The sequence below is a fragment of the Thalassophryne amazonica genome, chromosome 20 (genome assembly GCF_902500255.1).
Source record: "Thalassophryne amazonica chromosome 20, fThaAma1.1, whole genome shotgun sequence".
In the NCBI taxonomy this organism is placed as follows: Eukaryota; Metazoa; Chordata; class Actinopteri; order Batrachoidiformes; family Batrachoididae; genus Thalassophryne; species Thalassophryne amazonica.
In genome coordinates this window covers 52825860-52844413 of record NC_047122.1, presented here as the reverse complement: position 1 = coordinate 52844413, position 18554 = coordinate 52825860, and the positions used below count along the sequence as shown (strand labels likewise).

Genomic DNA, 18554 nt, shown 5'->3' with positions numbered 1-18554 from the left:
TGACTTAAAGTTAGCAGAACTAACAAAGTTCGTGGAAGCTAACTGGTTGACAAAGAGTTTTCCAAGATAGCTGAAAAGCTAATCTGCTAATGAAAAAGTTAGCTTCAAAAATTAACTGTTAGCTGATTAGCTTTGCTTGTCACTGGTTAAAGCATGACAATCAGTATGATGTTAAAACATTAAACTTTAAATTCCAACATTAAATTCTGAAAAAGTTGGAATTTAAATATGTTGTTAAGTAAACATGAAGGTTCCCAGAAAGCTCAAAAGATGATCAAGATATAATTAAAAAATTAAATGAACAAATGCAATTGAACAATACTTCATGGTTTATTCACAGTACCGAAAGTTTTAAGTGGATAAGAAATATTAAGTAAGAAAAGTACACATGAAAATAATTTTAATAATCTAATTAACAGATTTATTCTGGCTTGACCTCCTGGTCTTCCATTTTGGTGAGGTGATGCTTTTTGCTTTATGGTAGTGTATAAGCGCCAATAGGAACAAATGTATAATTTTAATGTTTACAAATGCTTTTGAAGTTACCTTTAATTAAAAAAAATGTTAGCTAGCTGACTTACAGTTAGTGGAACTAATAAACGTAGTGGAAACTAATTGGTCTGCTAAGTGTATTCAAAGTTAGCTAAAAGCTAATCCGCTAATGAAAAAGTTAGCTTCAAAAATTTGTTGTGAGCTGATTAGCTTTGCCTGTCACTGGTTAAAGCATGACAATCTGTGTGATGTTAAAACATTAACTTACATTGAAACTTGTATTTATTTATTTATTTTTAAACCAGTGTGGCAGCACTATGCTTCTTTAGGAGCCTAGCGTTAGCCTGGATGCATGTGTCTGTTCAGGAAAGCTTTTAAACTTCACATGCAGATTTTAGGGCTTACTCCTGCAAAGAAATCAGATTTTACACTGGCAGAGAAGAGGAAAAAGCCTTCTTACTCAAATCATGGATCATTTCGGGCTCTACCTGCCAAAATCCTCCTTCTAAATAAATAGACCACATGACAAATGCTTTCCTCACTTCGAGTTGACATGCTGGCACTGTGCCCAATGCGTACGGCTGGCACTGGAGCACCAAGGACTTTCTAAAGGGAAACATGGGGGCAAACAACATCTAGCCCTGCTTATTGAGATGAAAATGATAATGACGGTAATAATAATAACAATAATAATAACAATGGGCGTCTTCTATCCTCTGAGCCACATTTCTGTGAGATCGGTGTCGTATGTAAAATTATGGACACAGACAATGTAACATTTTAGTACCGGGGGCGACCACAAAGGGAGATCTGGCGAATGCAGTATTTTAAGAAGATACGTTGACAAGGCGATGAAGCGATTACATGAACGCTGCCAGAGTGAAAGGTGGCAAGATGGAGGGACAGCAAAATTGTGGGAAAGAGTAAAGAGCGAGACAGCATTTCTCCAAGGGGGTGTGATTGGCTGGCACAGCAGCTGCTTCAGTGTTGGCACCAGCTTTGTGCTGCAGAGAGCTGGCACAAATGCGTACACACGGGAGGGAGGGGCCATTGCGGCAAAGGCCATGCCAATGTGCCAACCATTAAATGCTTTTTTGCACACAGCTGACTTGTCGACAACACCAGAGAAAACACTTGCAAAATGAATGATAGCCCTTCTACCCGTTTCCTGTCCGCCCTGTTTCATACCTGAGTCCGGTTGAAGGCCACTCGGGCAAAGATGGCTTGGGAGATGCCCGCTCGCTTCAACTCCTCCCTCACGCAGTGGTAGATGTCACTGGGCACGTCGGGTGGTCCTGCCAATGATCCAGCTGAGGTCTGGTTTTGCAGCCCTGCTACACCTCCGCACTGTGCTGGCTGCGGCGCTTGGGAGTCGGGAGGTTTGGAGAATACTTTAGTAGGAACCCTTCCCACAGGGGGGTGGCTGAGATACTGCTGTGTGGGGGGTGAGAGACCTTGTCCGGCTAGCATACGGCTAACCGCATACTGCTGGTTGAGAAACTGGGCCATCACCAGCTGCTGGCTGACCAGTTGGGAGGTGAGAGGTTGAGTCACCAGCCCGGATGGGCGGAGACTGAGCGGGGAACGGCCACAAATGTTGGCTACTCCTCTGCGAGGAAAAAGCAGACTTGAGCTCTGCTCAGCTGTGCTACCTGTGCCTGGCTTTTGGGTGATGGTAGTAAGAGTAGACTGCTCAGAAAAACTGTCAGTATCTGAATGGGAGCAGATGGAGGACAAGAAAATAAGCAAAACATGTAGAATTATTGATATATCTGACAGTTTTGTTTGTAAAAACACCAAGGACCCTATCTTAAACCTAGGAGTGCACAGTGAAATCAAAGTCATTTGTAGTTTCCAAACTTGTAATTGTATTTTTCATGATGAGGGTCTACGTCGTAGAATTACGGTCAACTACCATATTCTCCATTTTATAAGTCGTGTTTTTTTTTACTAGTGTGGGAGATCATGTGACTCATACTCCAGTATGATTTACACTTCGGAATATACAGTAATTGGTTTAAAAGTGAGTTTTGGTAATGTACAATGCTGGTCCATTAGCATTGTGTGGAAAAGTGATTGTGCTATTGGCCAACAAATCTCTCATCTAAAGTGGTCAGGTCAGGTCGGTATGGGAGCAGGAACCTGGTGTTGCACGTTGCAACATCCACCATAAGTTGGAACTGGATGGTGACCAATCAGGCAAACAACTCCTCCATCCAAACATCTCAAAAGTAACCATCTATCTGCTGCAGCCAGGTGAAACACGAGTGTGCCCTTGGCCTTCTGCAGCTCCTCAACAATGAGACACCTGAATGCTCAATCATACCCAGGGAAACCTACCACATGGACAAAATATCATAACTGATATTCCATCACAATGCAAGTGATCCTCATCCTCCCTATGTAAGTAGTTGTAATATTTGAACATAGCAATACCCAGATCCCCTCGCATAAGCTCATGATAAACAGCCATCCATCTTAAACTGAATTGAAAACAACAAAATAAACATAAATACACATCGAAGCATAAAAAATATGACCTCACTGCCTCACCTCAGTGAGCTTTGGTGACTGCTGCATGCTGGAACATTCTGACATATTAGCACTGAACTGTTAAACTGTCTGGCAAATTCTCGCTTCAGTTTGCTTGCTAAATAGCAATGCGCTCTGCATCTGGCGCACACCGGTGTCGTTGACCAAACGGTCTCCCCTAAAACTGCACTCCAGTCATCATCTATCTCAGCGACAGATATCTGAAACTTTTGTACAACAATAATTTCCACATAAATTCAGAATTATTTCATAATAAAATATGGAGGAGTGCGACAGCAGATGTGCTGCTGTGCATATGTTATTTCAGAGCGTTAGCAGCGATTCAATGATTATTGCTTTGTTTCTGCTTACAACTGCCTCATTTCTGTTTAAAACTGACTTTAGAATGATTTAAGAGGCTTTACTTTGGGTGCTAGAGAGTCAGACTCAGAGAGTCAGACTCAGAGTCAGACTCAGATGTGTTGCAGTGCTGCTCTGATCGCTCCCCCGTCTTTTATTATGAAATAATGCTGAATTTATGTGGAAATGATTGTTGTACAAAAGCTTCAGACTACTGGAGTGCAGTTTTGAGCAGAAACGAAGCAATAATCGGTGAATCGCTTCTCATGCTCTGAAATTATGCACGCGCAGTGAAGGCAAGGGGAGACAGATTTTTAGGGGGGAGTTTGGATCTTGAAGGGGTTCCATATCTTAAAGGGGATGAGACTCTGGTTTATTTCATGGTATGCCCACTAATGAAGAGAATAAATCTGGCTCCTTTGCACCCTGTGCTGACCTTTGTGTTCAGATTACACACTAAGGATGTATACTGAGTCTGATTCAAGGCCAAGACCTTAAACGGTAGCGTGTGAGTCAAGACCAAGGCATTGGAATCTTGGAGTGGTTAAGACTGAGTCAAGATGGAGTTTTTAGTGGATGCGAGACCGAGTTGAGAGCGAAACCTAAAAATCCAAGTCTGTTTTTTAAAACAATGAATTTAATTAGACTTGCCATCACCCTGTGAATATTAAAAAGTGAAATTTCTGTCACGAGATGGGCTCAGCAGCTCAGTGTGAGTCAACCTCAAAACTGTATGACATCAAAAGCTCCCCCCCCCCAAAAAAATGTGTTATAAATGTCTTTGAGATAGACATCGTGCACTGTCGATGGCTCCCATTAGAGTGTATTAATGTAATAATACCTGTCATTTAATTATTAATTTTCAATTATGTGTACACTTATTTTAGTCCAAGATTGAGACTTATTCTAGTCTGAGACGGTGTCAAGACTGAGTAGAATTACTTTCAATTTTGAGGCTGAGTAAGTGAAAATGTGGTCTCGAGGCCGTTCTCCAGACCAACACCAGACTCAAGTACTGCTACACTATTACGCACCGTGTAAGCTGTGAAAATAAGTCAGACACGCGCCTAATGGCCTGTACACCATAGGTTGTCAAGATAGGGCCCCAACTGTTAGCAGACTGAGCTTGCACCCCTCACCTTTATAGCATTTAATCTTCTTGAAATGCTTGTACCATCGGCCGAACTCGTGACACTTGGCAGCTGAGACATTTGCATAGTAAGTGCTGTTTACAATCGATGATATCATACTCTGAAACAGAAGGGAAAAAACAATAGAAATTCATCATGTTCGTACACCTCCCGCGCCGTGCTGCCTGGGTGTCTCAGCTGTTCACACATCTGATATTAATGAACTCAGATCTGGGTTATTAAAAAGGCCCCCAGGTAAATAGGATAATAACGACAGATGATCAGTGTGTGTGTGTGTGTGTGTGTGTGTGTGCCCTTATGTCATCAGAGACTACATCTGTCTGTCTTTCATTCTGTCTAAAAAAACCCATGCATTTCCCCCGTAGACCATCCTTTGCAATCTCTACATCTGATTACACTTTTCATCTTCTCATATTTATTTTAATCTGCTTCTCACAAACGTGAGAGGAGCAAAGAGGAGAGATGGAGAGAAAGATGGGCTTGTATCAGATGTTATCACGGTGCAGAAGGAAGGAATCTTGCAGAAGATGTACTGAGCAATTTCTCTTTATCGAAGCGTAGATGTCTTATGCATCCCTGGGCAAAATAACAGATATACTAAGTTGATAATTATAAATATTCATGCTCAAATAATGCGCGATTAGTGTTAAATTATTTGTGTGCTTATGATTATGATTATTATTATTATTATGCATTCCCATTGCAGAGTCTGAAGGAGACTGCAATACCGAATTTGAATGCCAATTTAATGCAATGCAGCCGAGGGTGCAGAAAAAGCTGAAGTGAGAGTGACGGACTTGGTGTCAGGCAGACAGTAAGACAACCGAGACAGGCGCCAGCCTGGGCACGGTTGCTTTTAAGGAGATAGCTATCTTTTATTATCTATTCCTGTCTCGCGCTCTATGCCTTATCTACCTCTGCATCTGGACTTTTTACCTATTGGACCACACACTCACTCAGTCTCACTCCGTAGAGGTAAAACGCAAACATGCACCTGGTTTTACAGGACAGGGAAGGTCAAACCTCACTTTCACTGTCTCTATGATTGTGTGTGTTACCTGAGATAATGGACATTCCTTGGCAAGGGAGCTCTGGTTCATGTCTTTGAGGAGCTCCTTCAGAGCATTTCTTACAGTGGAGTGACTCCATTGCTCAGGTGGGAGGTCCTCCAAATTGGGATAACTAAACAAAGAGGATGGTGATGCTGAAAAGACACTACTAGGGCAGCAGGGAAAGAATTAAAACAAGCTGCAAGCAAAATTAATCGCACTGCACATCGTCCCCCTATGATCTAACTGGAAGATTCCAGTCCTTTTGATGTATTGATGCAAACTGTTATTAAGCTTGCCTCCCTTAAAGGAGCTCCCTGGTTCAAGGGCACCCATGCCCCATTCTACTTGGACATCTGGATTTGGGTCAGGGAGGGCATCTAGGATAAAACTTGTACCAAATCAACATCATCCAAATTCATGTCAGACCATTATGGTGACCCCCAACAAACTGGGAGAAGCCAACAGAACTTAGCTTAAAAGAAACAAAAATTCTTTTAAGCCCTAATGGCCACTTCACACGTAGTGCGAAGTTTGGATGGCGTTTGGACGCAAATGGCGAAACAGCACGAAGCGGTTTGAAATTAGTGCACCACGAAACATTGCGCCAACGGGCAGGTGTGCACGAACCTGGTGCGAGAGTTTGTGCGTGCGCCAGTGTCTTTTGGGCAGGAACACACAGTGCCAGCTGCAGCACATCGCGCCGCTTATGTGGAATATGAAAAAAAAAAAAAAAATGAAACCAGCCAGTACCTGTGGGACCACATTGTGCTGCTTATGTGGAGAAAAAAAACAAAAAAAAAACAAATATACGACCCAATGGACACAAACCCGCGCAGTCCAAAACCTCTGACTGGCAGTCAGCGATTTTACCACTGAGCTACAAAGCTGTTCTTTGAAAGCTGTGGGAATCTGCCTCATATCAGGAAGGACATGGAAGTATTACAAAAAAATTAAAATCACACACCATATAAAAACACCGCATTTATCAAGCAAGCAAGACAAATATGATCTGTCTGTTCCTCTGTAGATGACCCATGGTCACAGATGTACAGTCATGAAATGACATGAATGAGAAGCAGTTCACTCGTCTCATTCATGTCCACATCTGCTGGCTGGTCTCCAACCGACCGCGCGTGTCTTGTGGATGACACGCTGCAGGACACTGCGTCATGTGGAACAGAGCTCACATGGGTGACGTGACAGTGAGATCGCCTGCTGCATGTTCTGATCTGATGGTCCATTTCAACCTGGGAGCAGCCTGTCCATGTGCACGCCGTGTGCACCATGCGCGTGCTCGCTCGCTGCAGCATGTCGCCACAGTGATATATGTTTTTATTTATGTCCACTTGTTAACAGCAAGCAGACACACACGCATCACAGTGGACAGTTGTCTGTCCATGTCCGTCCAAATACAGTATGTGGTGTCCAGCTGGAATGTTCAGATCCCCAGATTTCCACAGTTGCTTCAGTGGGAGGACACACCTCCTGTCATCTCAGCGCACACACCAAAGCCACACTTGTGTGGGAAAATTTCTCTGTGAGTACGAAAGTGATTGTCTGCAGTCTGTTGTCGTGTTAATAGTGCGACTGGCCACACATTTTCTAAGTGCCATGCAAGCTGTGTTAGATGTTCATGCATGTCACCTGGAATTTGGCCATCACCTGCTGCGAGAGGGTGCAGTAGGTTTGCACAGTGCACACTTTGTCTTTCAGGTGCTCGTGTGTGCAAATAGTTGTAGCAACAGGTGTACGAGGTGTTGGAGGCAGGGACGATATTACACGGTTTGCACACAATTCCTGCATCATGCGCATTAAGTGTGCACTTCGTCCAAACTTCACACTATGTGTGAAGGGGCCCTAAGCAAAGTAACAGAACTGATTCCACATACTTCTTACTGTTGATTTCAATAAACTACCAAATTATTACCTGTGCTAAAGGCAGTAGTTTTTTAGCATTGTGCTTGTCTGATGAACATGAAGATATCTCAGAAACACAATAATTGATTTAATTGACATTTGGTGGATACATTTGGACCAAGGGAAAATTGGTTTGATTTTGAGGACACAGCAAAATTCCAAATTTTTATTCATATATATATATATATATATATATATATATATATATATATATATATATATACACACACACACACACACAACCCCTGGCAAAAATTATGGAATCACCGGCCTCTGAGGATGTTCATTCAGTTGTTTAATTTTGTAGAAAAAAAGCAGATCACAGACATGACACAAAACTAAAGTCATTTCAAATGGAAACTTTCTGGCTTTAAGAAACACTATAAGAAATCAGGAAAAAAAAATTGTGGCAGTCAGTAACGGTTACTTTTTAGACCAAGCAGAGGGAAAAAAATATGGAATCACTCAATTCTGAGGAAAAAATTATGGAATCATGAAAAACAAAAGAACGCTCCAACACATCACTAGTATTTTGTTGCACCACCTCTGGCTTTTATAACAGCTTGCAGTCTCTGATGCATGGACTTAATGAGTGACAAACAGTACTCTTCATCAATCTGGCTCCAACTTTCTCTGATTGCTGTTGCCAGATCAGCTTTGCAGGTTGGAGCCTTGTCATGGACCATTTTCTTCAACTTCCACCAAAGATTTTCAATTGGATTAAGATCCGGACTATTTCCAGGCCATGACACTGACCCTATGTGTCTTTTTGCAAGGAATGTTTTCACAGTTTTTGCTCTATGGCAAGATGCATTATCATCTTGAAAAATGATTTCATCATCCCCAAACATCCTTTCAATTGATGGGATAAGAAAAGTGTCCAAAATATCAACGTAAACTTGTACATTTATTGATGATGTAATGACAGCCATCTCCCCAGTGCCTTTACCTGCCATGCAGCCCCATATCATCAATAACTGTGGAAATTTACATGTTCTCTTCAGGCAGTCATCTTTATAAATCTCATTGGAACGGCACCAAACAAAAGTTCCAGCATCATCACCTTGCCCAATGCAGATTTGAGATTCATCACTGATTATGACTTTCATCCAGTCATCCACAGTCCACGATTGCTTTTCCTTAGCCCACTGTAACCTTGTTTTTTTCTGTTTAGGTGTTAATGATGGCTTTCGTTTAGCTTTTCTGTATGTAAATCCCATTTCCTTTAGGCGGTTTCTTACAGTTCGGTCACAGACGTTGACTCCAGTTTCCTCCCATTCGTTTCTCATTTGTTTTGTTGTGCATTTGTTTTGTTGTGCATTTTCGATTTGAGACATATTGCTTTAAGTTTTCTGTCTTGACGCTTTGATGTCTTCCTTGGTCTACCAGTATGTTTGCCTTTAACAACCTTCCCATGTTGTTTGTATTTGGTCCATAATTTAGACACAGCTGACTGTGAACAACCAACATCTTTTGCAACATTGCGTGATGATTTACCCTCTTTTAAGAGTTTGATAATCCTCTCCTTTGTTTCAACTGACATCTCTCGTGTTGGAGCCATGATTCATGTCAGTCCACTTGGTGCAACAGCTCTCCAAGGTGTGATCACTCCTTTTTAGATGCAGACTAATGAGCAGATCTGATCTGATGCAGGTGTTAGTTTTGGGGATGAAAATTTACAGGGTGATTCCATAATTTTTTCCTCAGAATTGAGTGAGTCCATATTTTTTTCCCTCTGCTTGGTCTAAAAAAGTAACCGTTACTGACTGCCACAATTATTTTTCCTGATTTCTTATAGTGTTTCTTAAAGCCAGAAAGTTGCCATTTGAAATTACTTTAGTTTTGTGTCATGTCTGTGATCTGCTTTTTTTTTTCTACAAAATTAAACAACTGAATGAACATCCTCCGAGGCCGGTGATTCCATAATTATTGCCAGGGGTTGTATATATATATATATATATATAAATATATAAAATGCCTCCTTTAACTTGTTCTGTGCCAAAGAAAATGCAGGGTTCAGCTTGTTGGGGTTCTTTGCACTCTAAGTTGAAATAGTCAGGCAAATATGAAAAAAAAAAGATTCATACAAGCATCAAATTTTATATGTGATTACCTTATAGGCCACTAACTTATAAAATAATGTCAGCAAACTTAAAATTCAATATGGCCACCAACAGTGTCATGATGGTTTATTCTACTTTTCACTTTATCTTTTGATTGGTCAGTGGTGATTCTTGTGATACTGGCATCAATTTCCAAGCTTTTGAACCTTCTGAATCTGATTTTGGCATCAAAATTACCTGTGAAACACACACACACACACACACACACACACACACACACACACACACACACACACACACACACACACACACACACACACACACACACACACACACACAAAACACAAACTGCATGCAAGTGTTGAAAATGGTGAATATAACACTTAACTTTTCATATGATATCTGTGGCATAAGAATATGTTGGACTATATAAGGGCTGGGCTCAGATTTTGACCTTGGGCTGTGACTTCGACTTTTAACCGATTTTTGTTCAAATCAAACTACCTTGGCTGACCTTCACTCATTCCACCACGTTTGGTACATATCAGATTAAAACTCTTCTCATTATTTTGCTGACATACAGACAAAACAGGTGCACACACAGGACTGAAAAAAGTCCCCAGTATACGCAACACCACCCGCGTGCAGTGGTGAAGACAACTGAACTCAGGCTGAAGTTTGGAAATAATTGAGCCTCTAGGACACTATACCTGGAAATGCTGAGGTCTTTGGAGAAAAAAAAGGATAAAAAGAAAAAATATATAAATGACTGTCAGTAAAAGAAACAAGTGCAAGTCATTTATTGCTTTAAAAAACTGTACATGCCAATATAAAATCGATTTTTTCAAACTTTAGATTCATTGCTGTATCCATATTTACATGCCTGTATTTCTTTTAAGACTGGCACAAATCAACTCTTCAAATCTGGAGACTGTGGGTGTAAATCAGCATGAACACAGAGAGAGTGAAACCCAACCTGTGGAGCTGGATTTTAAGGGTGGTGACGTGGTGAACGTCCTGCAGCATGTCGGCCACTGTGGCGTCGGCGGCGTCTGTCACAGACGACAGAGGCACGGGGTTCCACCTGCCCACCTGGATCAGACCTGAACACGAGTGCACGAGAAGCTGTGAGAAGAAGCCAAAGTGGGTTTTTCCACGTACAGGAAGGCAGGTGGATGCTGTACCTTTGGCCTGCGCGGCTGAGCTGTGGGAGTAGCCCAGAGTCAGTAGTGCCATCTCGATCAGCTGGTTAAACAGCAGGTCTCGCTTAACCAGCACAAACTCAGCGTGCTCCTCTTTCCTGTCCCCCTTCAAAGGGCTCTCCCTGTGTTCCACCACGCAGAACACCGGCAACAGGCTCCCTGAGGCCAGTGTGAAAGCACAACAAAAAAAATTAAACTTTACTGCACAATTTCTTCAATACTTAATTTTATTGTTCATATTTTGTGCAAAATCTTTTTTTTCTAATATACCTTTTAAAAATATTTGGAGTTTGATGCTTAACAACGGCAAAATCCGACAAATATGTGTGTGTCAGGTACTGGGCGTGGCTGCATGTATGTGACACACCCCCCGAGCTGCACTGCATGTTCAGGAGCCCCGCCCACATGGAGAGGGCATGGTGAACAGCTGCTCCTTTCAATTAAAAGTAAGAGCCACCAAAACAGCGCTTTTCTTGGAGATTTAAATGTTTTATTACCTTTGTTGGGAACTTTTTTCCTTTTGCCAATTTGTCTGTGTCTGTTAGTGGGGGATTTTCAAGATCCGCCGCCATCTTGAAATTGAGACTTCCGGTTAGTGAGCCTCTTGCTCGCGTGTTGGCGTCATTAGAAACACCTGCTCCCCTGTCAGATTTCCAGGGAGTGAAATGACGGCGAATTCCACGCCGTATCCGAAAGTAAATTTGTTGTCGTTGTTTTTAACCCACAAGGAATGAGAAGGAGCGCTGCAGTGGTGTGAATATCGATCTAAAGCCCCGGTCACATGGCACTAACGAAGGACACTGAAGCCAAAATGAAACAAGAAATCGTTGACTTTCAGAGACATCATTTAACTGTCGTCCAGCTTCGTTCCTGTATGAATCCCAACGACAACTTCAAGTCGACCGTATTCCGTTTTGCTTTCTGTCTTGTTCCTCATCATTTGCGTAATTCCCGTAGCATAAGCGATCTGTTTGACTGTCATCCAACTTCATCCAACCTCCCAAGTCCGACATCTTGCACGAACATTGTACACACACACACAAACAGCTGTCTTTGGCGCACAGCCCACGAATCAAACAGGTGTGCGCCACAGGCACAGCCATCTGTGGCGCACAGCCTCTACAGCCAATGACAGCATGCGAACAGCCGTTTTTTTTGTGTGTGTGTGTGTGTGTGTGTACAATGTTCGTGCAAGACATTGGACTTGGGAGGTTGCATGACTGTCAAACGGAATGCTGACGGTACAAGAATTACCGTACGATGAGAAACCGTCAAGACAGAAAGCAAAACAGAATACGGACGACTTGATGTCGTCGGGATTCGTACAGGAACAAAGCTGGACGACGGTTAAATGATGTCTCTGAAAGTCAACGTAAGTCCAGATTTATTGTTTCGTTTTGGCTTCAGTGTCCTTCTTTAGTGCCATGTGACCGGGGCTAAAGTTCAACGACCAAAATACCAACATTCTGGGAGCAATGAACATTTTTCACTATTATTTGATTTCTTTGTGTGACTGACATCGTTATTCAAGCAAACAAAAGGCTATTCTTACCACCACACAACTCCAAACACACACGAGAAAGTTTCTTGACAGTTCTTGTTACTGAAAGAAATTCGAGTTGTGACATCATCACGCATGCGAGTAGGCGCTGTCTAGCTGGATCATGAAAATCCTGCATTTAGTCCTTAATCTTTGAGCTTTTTTCATTTGATCCTGATCAAGAGGCAGATCATGCTTTTGATCTGTGACCTTTATTATTTTGATCCATGTCATGGTTTGAGCTAAGGTCCTTTGATACGGTTTTTGATCTGGGCTCCTTTGATCCACATCAAGAAGCAGATCATGCTTTGATCCAGATCCTGTCTTTGATCCTGATTTATTCAAGGTTGATTAAAGGGAAGATTATGCGTTTGATCTGTGACCTATGATTTTCGTTCCTTTGATCCTGATCATGCCTTTGATCCTGATTCCCTTGATCTTTATTAAAGGGAAGATTATGCCTTATATATATGATGTTTGACCCTCATGCTTCCTTCGACTTTTGATCCTGACCCCCTTCATCCTAATTAAGGTGCGAGTCCTGACATTTGATTATTTGATCTCAGATTTTATAGGATACATCACCTCAGTAGGATAAAATAAAGTTAGCTTAATTTACTCTTTGCAAAGCAAAAAGTTACAGCCTGCAATATTTATTTTTAGCATACCCAGTAACCTACATCGGGGTGTCCAGCCGTGCTTCTGGAGAGGACTTGTCCTGCATACGTTGTGCTATACTCTCTTATCAAACTCTGCTTACCTAACTGAGATAATTAGCTGTAGGTGGAGCAGCAAGAGGTAGAAAATATGTAGGCCAAGTGCCCTCCAGGAGCAGGATTGGACACCCCTGACCTATTTTATCTGGCTGAAAAGATGCATGTGCCCCCCCCCTTTAAATCTAAATGTTGTTCTTTATCATTATTTTTGTTAGTTCACATGGATTTAGTTTAAGTAAATTACTTTTGTTATCAGAACAGGCCTGCATATACATCGCTGCTTCCACCATTTCTAGATGTCAACCACTCAGGGAGACAGCTGGTGCACCCCCCCACCACCCCCCACCTACTGAAGATAGTCATCTATCTGTCTCACCATGTGACGCATGGGAGTCTCCTTGGCTTTTTCCAGTTGGTGCACAGAGGCTCCTGTACACTGGATAATGCCACATGGCCAATTTTTATTTAATTTCAAAGATATTCAAGGATCCTGCAGAGACCAAGACCGACATTTCGTCATCCAATAGACTTCATAACAGTTTTTCAACTACAGCAGCAGGTTGCTCCAAAATCTGAGTACATCAGACACAATCCTAATCATTTTCAAAAAAGCAGATCCCACTGAGTCGAACAACATGAACGTAGAAGAAAGGAAACAAAAAAACCTTTCCCCGTATCACCTCTGTACCTTTGCTGTGCCAACTCTTGCTCTGCGGTCTCAGCGCGGTGACTTTGTGGGGCGCAGATGAGGTTTTGGTTCCCGGACTCCCCTGCCTGCTGCTCTCTTGGGCTGAGGGTCCGGCCTCATTTGGTTCGAGGCGAACCAGCTTTGCAGGAGGGGGCTGGTGGTCTGAAACAGGATCGCCGCCCTCCGCTTTCATGGCTCCATTGCACAGAGGGTCCATCTGGGGTCACACATGAACATGCACAGTGTCAAAAAAAGTACAAAAAAATGAGTTGGAGTGTATTGAGAGTGTGTCTGTTGAGAGCCCTGTTGTACTTCTGCAGTGTTCCATAGAATAGAATTGTTTTCATCATCCATAACTTCAATCACCTGCAGGGTTTTTTCTTTTTCCTGTAGAGTCACAGTAGGTCTGCAGGTTCGAGGATCACAGATGTATGATGACCTTCACAAAGATACACAGACAGACTCTTCTAAATACAGGAAAAGTCCAGTAGGTGCTGCTACGGCTGTTTCCCATAATACACCGTGTGCTGCTGTCATCAGCCGGCGCGCCGCCACGAGCCACCAGCCAGTTCTTCAAATGCGCACGAATCGAACCGCGTCCGAAGTTTGATCGCGACGAAACCAACCTGTTTCAGTGCGCACATCGGGCTTATCCACCCTGCCATGATGCATCAGCACCTCCTCATTCCTGCAGACGCGGTCTGCATCCATGTGATCAGGGGTCGCTGCTGATCTCCAGCTGATACCAGACGCGTTTCTGCGCCGTGCGTCCGGCTGTCCGACCTTTCGCTAACGGGAATCTTCTTGGTAACGTCGAAAATATGTGTTCACGGTTGAAGTAGTTTGGTTTTTTTTGCACGATCCTTCCTTCCTGACCCAGTCAGTGGCTCAGCTTCGCTTTCCGGGTTTTCTCTGTCCGACAAATCGCGCCGGAGAGCAGCTGAACGGGGAGGCGGAGAACAATACTCAGCTCGGAGCTCTCAGAGCTCACATTTCACGGCGTAGATTCAGTCGACATCACTGACTCCAGGTCAGCAGTTATTGGTTACACTTCAAAGCTCAGTGCGCACGCGGAGAGAGAGAGAGAGAGAGAGAGAGAGAGAGAGAGAGAGATCCAGCTGCATTAGCATATGGTGTAATAATGAATTCACTAGCTCGCTCTGTAAATGTATTAAATGTGACAATTGCACATAAATCTATTTATTATTTTCTGCCACATGCTGCGCACGCACTTATTATTATTATCTTTGGGGCTTTGCAGCTCTCAGTGGTAAAGAAGAGCAGCAGGACAAAGTGGAACAGGCTGACTGACAGTGGATCTGGAAAAGTATTCACAGCACTTCATTTTCCCCACATTTTGTTATGTTACAGCCTTATTCCAAAATTTAGTAAATTCATTTTTTTCACCTCAATATTCTACTCAGAACACCCCATAATGACATGAGAAAAATTTTTTTTTTTTGGAAATTTATTAACAATAAAAACAACAACTAAGGAATCACATGTACACACTCCAAGAACTAAAACGTTTAATTTAATTAATAAAGTTAAGGTAACTTTTTCCACATAACATTGTCAATTAAGTGCACAACAATATTGTAGTTGAAATTAATTAAATCAGTTGAAACATTATTACTTAAATCCCTAAAATTAACAATTGTAAGTATATTGAAAATACTAGTATTAATTACATTTAAACCCCCCGTGTTTCATTTCTTAGAGTGCATAAATATTAATTAACACCTTCATTTCTAAGAGTGTACTTTGTTGATGCACCTTAGCAATTACAGCCTCAAGTCTTCTTGAATATGATGCCACAAGCTTTGTGCACCTATCTTTGAGTAGTTTTGTCCATTCCTCTTTGCAGCACCTCTCAAGATCCATCAGGTTGGATGGGGAGTGTCGGTGCTCAGCTATTTTCAGATCTCTCCAAAGATGTTCAATCAGATTCAGGTTGTTGTTGATAACAGTCTAGACCACAGGTCTACTGACAGAGTGCAGGTTTCTTTGCAACCACCCACTCCACCAGGTGTTTTCACTGATTAACTGATTCCATCTGCTCAAAGTGATATTAATCAGTGAAATCACCTGGTGGAGTGGGTGGTTGCAAAGAAAACCTGCACTGTCTCGGCCCTTTCTGGAACAAGTTTGAGACCTCTGGTCTAGATGGTCCCCTTCGTCTTTGGTTCAGAGCACACACTGTTAATTTCTTTCAAAAAAGCTCTGACATACTGATTTGTCTGCCAAGACCAAAGAAGTCAAAGCCACATCTGGATAAATTGACACAAGGCTTCTTTTTACAATAAAATTTTAAGTGTCATTTATGAATGTAACTCCATACTCTAGTGCTTGACAAAGGTTTCCCAAAGTAATCACTTGCTCAAGTGGTTATATCAGCTATTCATGAATGATGGTTCTTGATTGTGCCACCCGAACTTTTTATAATTTGGGGTTGTATTATATATATCATAAGGTGTGGTATAGTCACTACAGGACACTGTAGTGTGATATACAGTGGGGAAAAAAGTATTTGACCCCCTATCAGTGTTGCAGGTTTTCCCACCTACAAAGAATGGAGAGGTCTGTAATTTTTATCGTAGGTACACTTCAACTGTGAGAGACAGAATCTAAAAAAAAAAAAAAAATCCAGAAAATCACATTGCATGATTTTTAAATAATTAATTTGCATTTTATTGCATAAAAGTATTTGAACCCCTACCAACTAGCAAGAATTCTGGGTCTCACAGACCTGTTAATTTTTCTTTAAGAAGCCCTCTTATTCTGCACTCTTTACCTGTATTAATTGCACCTGTTTGAACTTGTTACCTGTACAAAAGACACCTGTTCACACACTCAATCAATCACAGTCCAACCTGTCCACCATAGCCAAGACGAAAGAGCTGTCTAAGGACACTAGGGACAAAACTGTAGACCTGCACAAGGCTGGGATGGACTACAGGACAACAGGCAAGCAGCTTGGTAGAAGACAACAACTGTTATGATTATTTATTAGAAAGTGGAAGAAACACAAGATGACTGTCAATCTCCCTCAGTCTGGGATTCCATGCAAAATCTCACTTTGTGGGGTAAGGATGATTCTGAGAAAGCTCAGAACTACACAGGAGGACCTGGTCAATGACCTGAAGAGAGCTGGGACCACAGTCACAAAGATTACATTAGTAACACATGATGCTGTCATGATTTAAAATCCTGCAGGGCAGCAAGGTCCCCCTGCTCAAGCCAGCACATGTCCAGGCCCGTTTGAAGTTCACCAGGGACCATCTGGATGATCCAGAGGAGGCATGGGAGAAGGTCATGTGGTCAGATGAGACCAGAATAGAGCTTTTTGGAATCAACTCCACTTACCATGTTTAGAGGATGAGAACAACCCCAAGAAAACCATCCCAACCGTGAAGCATGGGGGTGGAAACATCATACTCTGGGGGTGCTCTTCTGCAAAGGGGATAGGACGACTGCACCGTATTGAAGGGAGGGTGGATGGGGTCATGTATTGCGAGATTTTGGCAAACAACCTCCTTCCCTCAGTAAGAGCATTGAAGATGGGTCATTGCTGGGTCTTCCAGCATGACAATGACCCCAAACACACAGCCAGGGCAACTAAGGAGGGGCTCCATAAGAAGCATTTCAAGGTCCTGGAGTGGCCTGGTCAGTCTCCAGACCTGAACTCAATAGAAAATCTTTGGAGGGAGCTGAAACGCCAAACCTGAAAGATTTGGAAAAGATCTGTATGGAGGAGTGGACCAAAATCCCTGTTGCAGTGTGTGAAAACTTGGTCAAGAACTACAGGAAAGTCTGACCTCTGTAATGGCAGACAAATGTTTCTGTACCAATTGTTAAGCTGTGTTTTTGTAGGGGTCAAATACTTATTTTATGCAATAAAATGCTAATTAATTATTAAAAAATCATACAATGTGATTTTCTGGATTTTTTTTTTTTTTAGATTCTGTCTCTCGCAGTTGAAGTGTACCTATGATAAAAATTACAGACCTCTCCATTCTTTGTAGGTGGGAAAACCTGCAAAACGTACAGGGGGTCAAATACTTATTTTCCCCACTGTATATTCTTTCACAGTATAGTGAAACATAGTGTAACGTATAGTGTAACATATAACTTAATATATGGTATGCTGTGCAGTACAGTATTGTCATGTAACATATTTCATGATATTTACAGTTGTGCTCAAAAGTCTACATACCCTGGCAGAATTTTTGCTTTTTTGGCCATTTTTAAGAGAATATGAATGACAACACAAAAACTTTTTTCCACTCATGGTTAGTGGTTGGGTGAAGCCATTTATTGTCAAACAGCTGTTTCCTCTTTTTAAATCAAAATGACAAGAGAACTACCCAAATGACCCTGATCCAAAGTTTACATCCCCCTGTTCTTAATACTGTGTGTTGCCCCCTTTAACATCAATGACAGCTTGGAGTCTTTTGTGGTAGTTGTGGACGAGGCTCTCTGATGGTGAAGCTGCCACTGAATATTTCTTGGACTTTATTTACATTAATTACAAAGAAATACAAACAGTATGACACTTTATGGTAAATCTGCATGGCGTAGACAGTTCTCAAAAACTGAGTGACTGTGCAAGGAGAAGAGTGAGGAAAGCCACCAAGACACCCAGACAACCCAGGAGAAGTTATGGGCTTATGTGGCTGTGATTGGAGAAATTGTGCACACTACAAGCTCTGCATTTTGCATCACTACTCTTAGCTTTATAGTGAAGTAGAGCAGAGAAGGATTTTCTTTCACCAAAACAGATTAAATCCAGGCTTGCACCTCAGATGCACCTTCTGGCAATTTGTAGCTAAACTTTCAGG

General features: G+C 42.1%; 1 protein-coding gene across 1 annotated transcript in view; it reads right to left on the bottom strand.

The window, feature by feature from the left end:
- The window catches only part of satb1a (SATB homeobox 1a), a 33264-nt gene extending 18233 nt beyond the window's left edge, over positions 1-15031 (bottom strand). The window contains exons 1-7 of the mRNA XM_034160861.1: positions 14080-15031; positions 13714-13930; positions 10752-10928; positions 10544-10670; positions 5594-5717; positions 4524-4635; positions 1681-2204 (exon numbers count right to left, since the gene is read on the bottom strand). Coding sequence (XP_034016752.1) covers positions 1681-2204; positions 4524-4635; positions 5594-5717; positions 10544-10670; positions 10752-10928; positions 13714-13930 — 1281 coding nt within the window. The 5' untranslated portion in view covers positions 14080-15031. The remainder of the gene's footprint in view (positions 1-1680; positions 2205-4523; positions 4636-5593; positions 5718-10543; positions 10671-10751; positions 10929-13713; positions 13931-14079) is intronic.
- Between the last annotated feature and the right edge of the window lie 3523 nt (positions 15032-18554).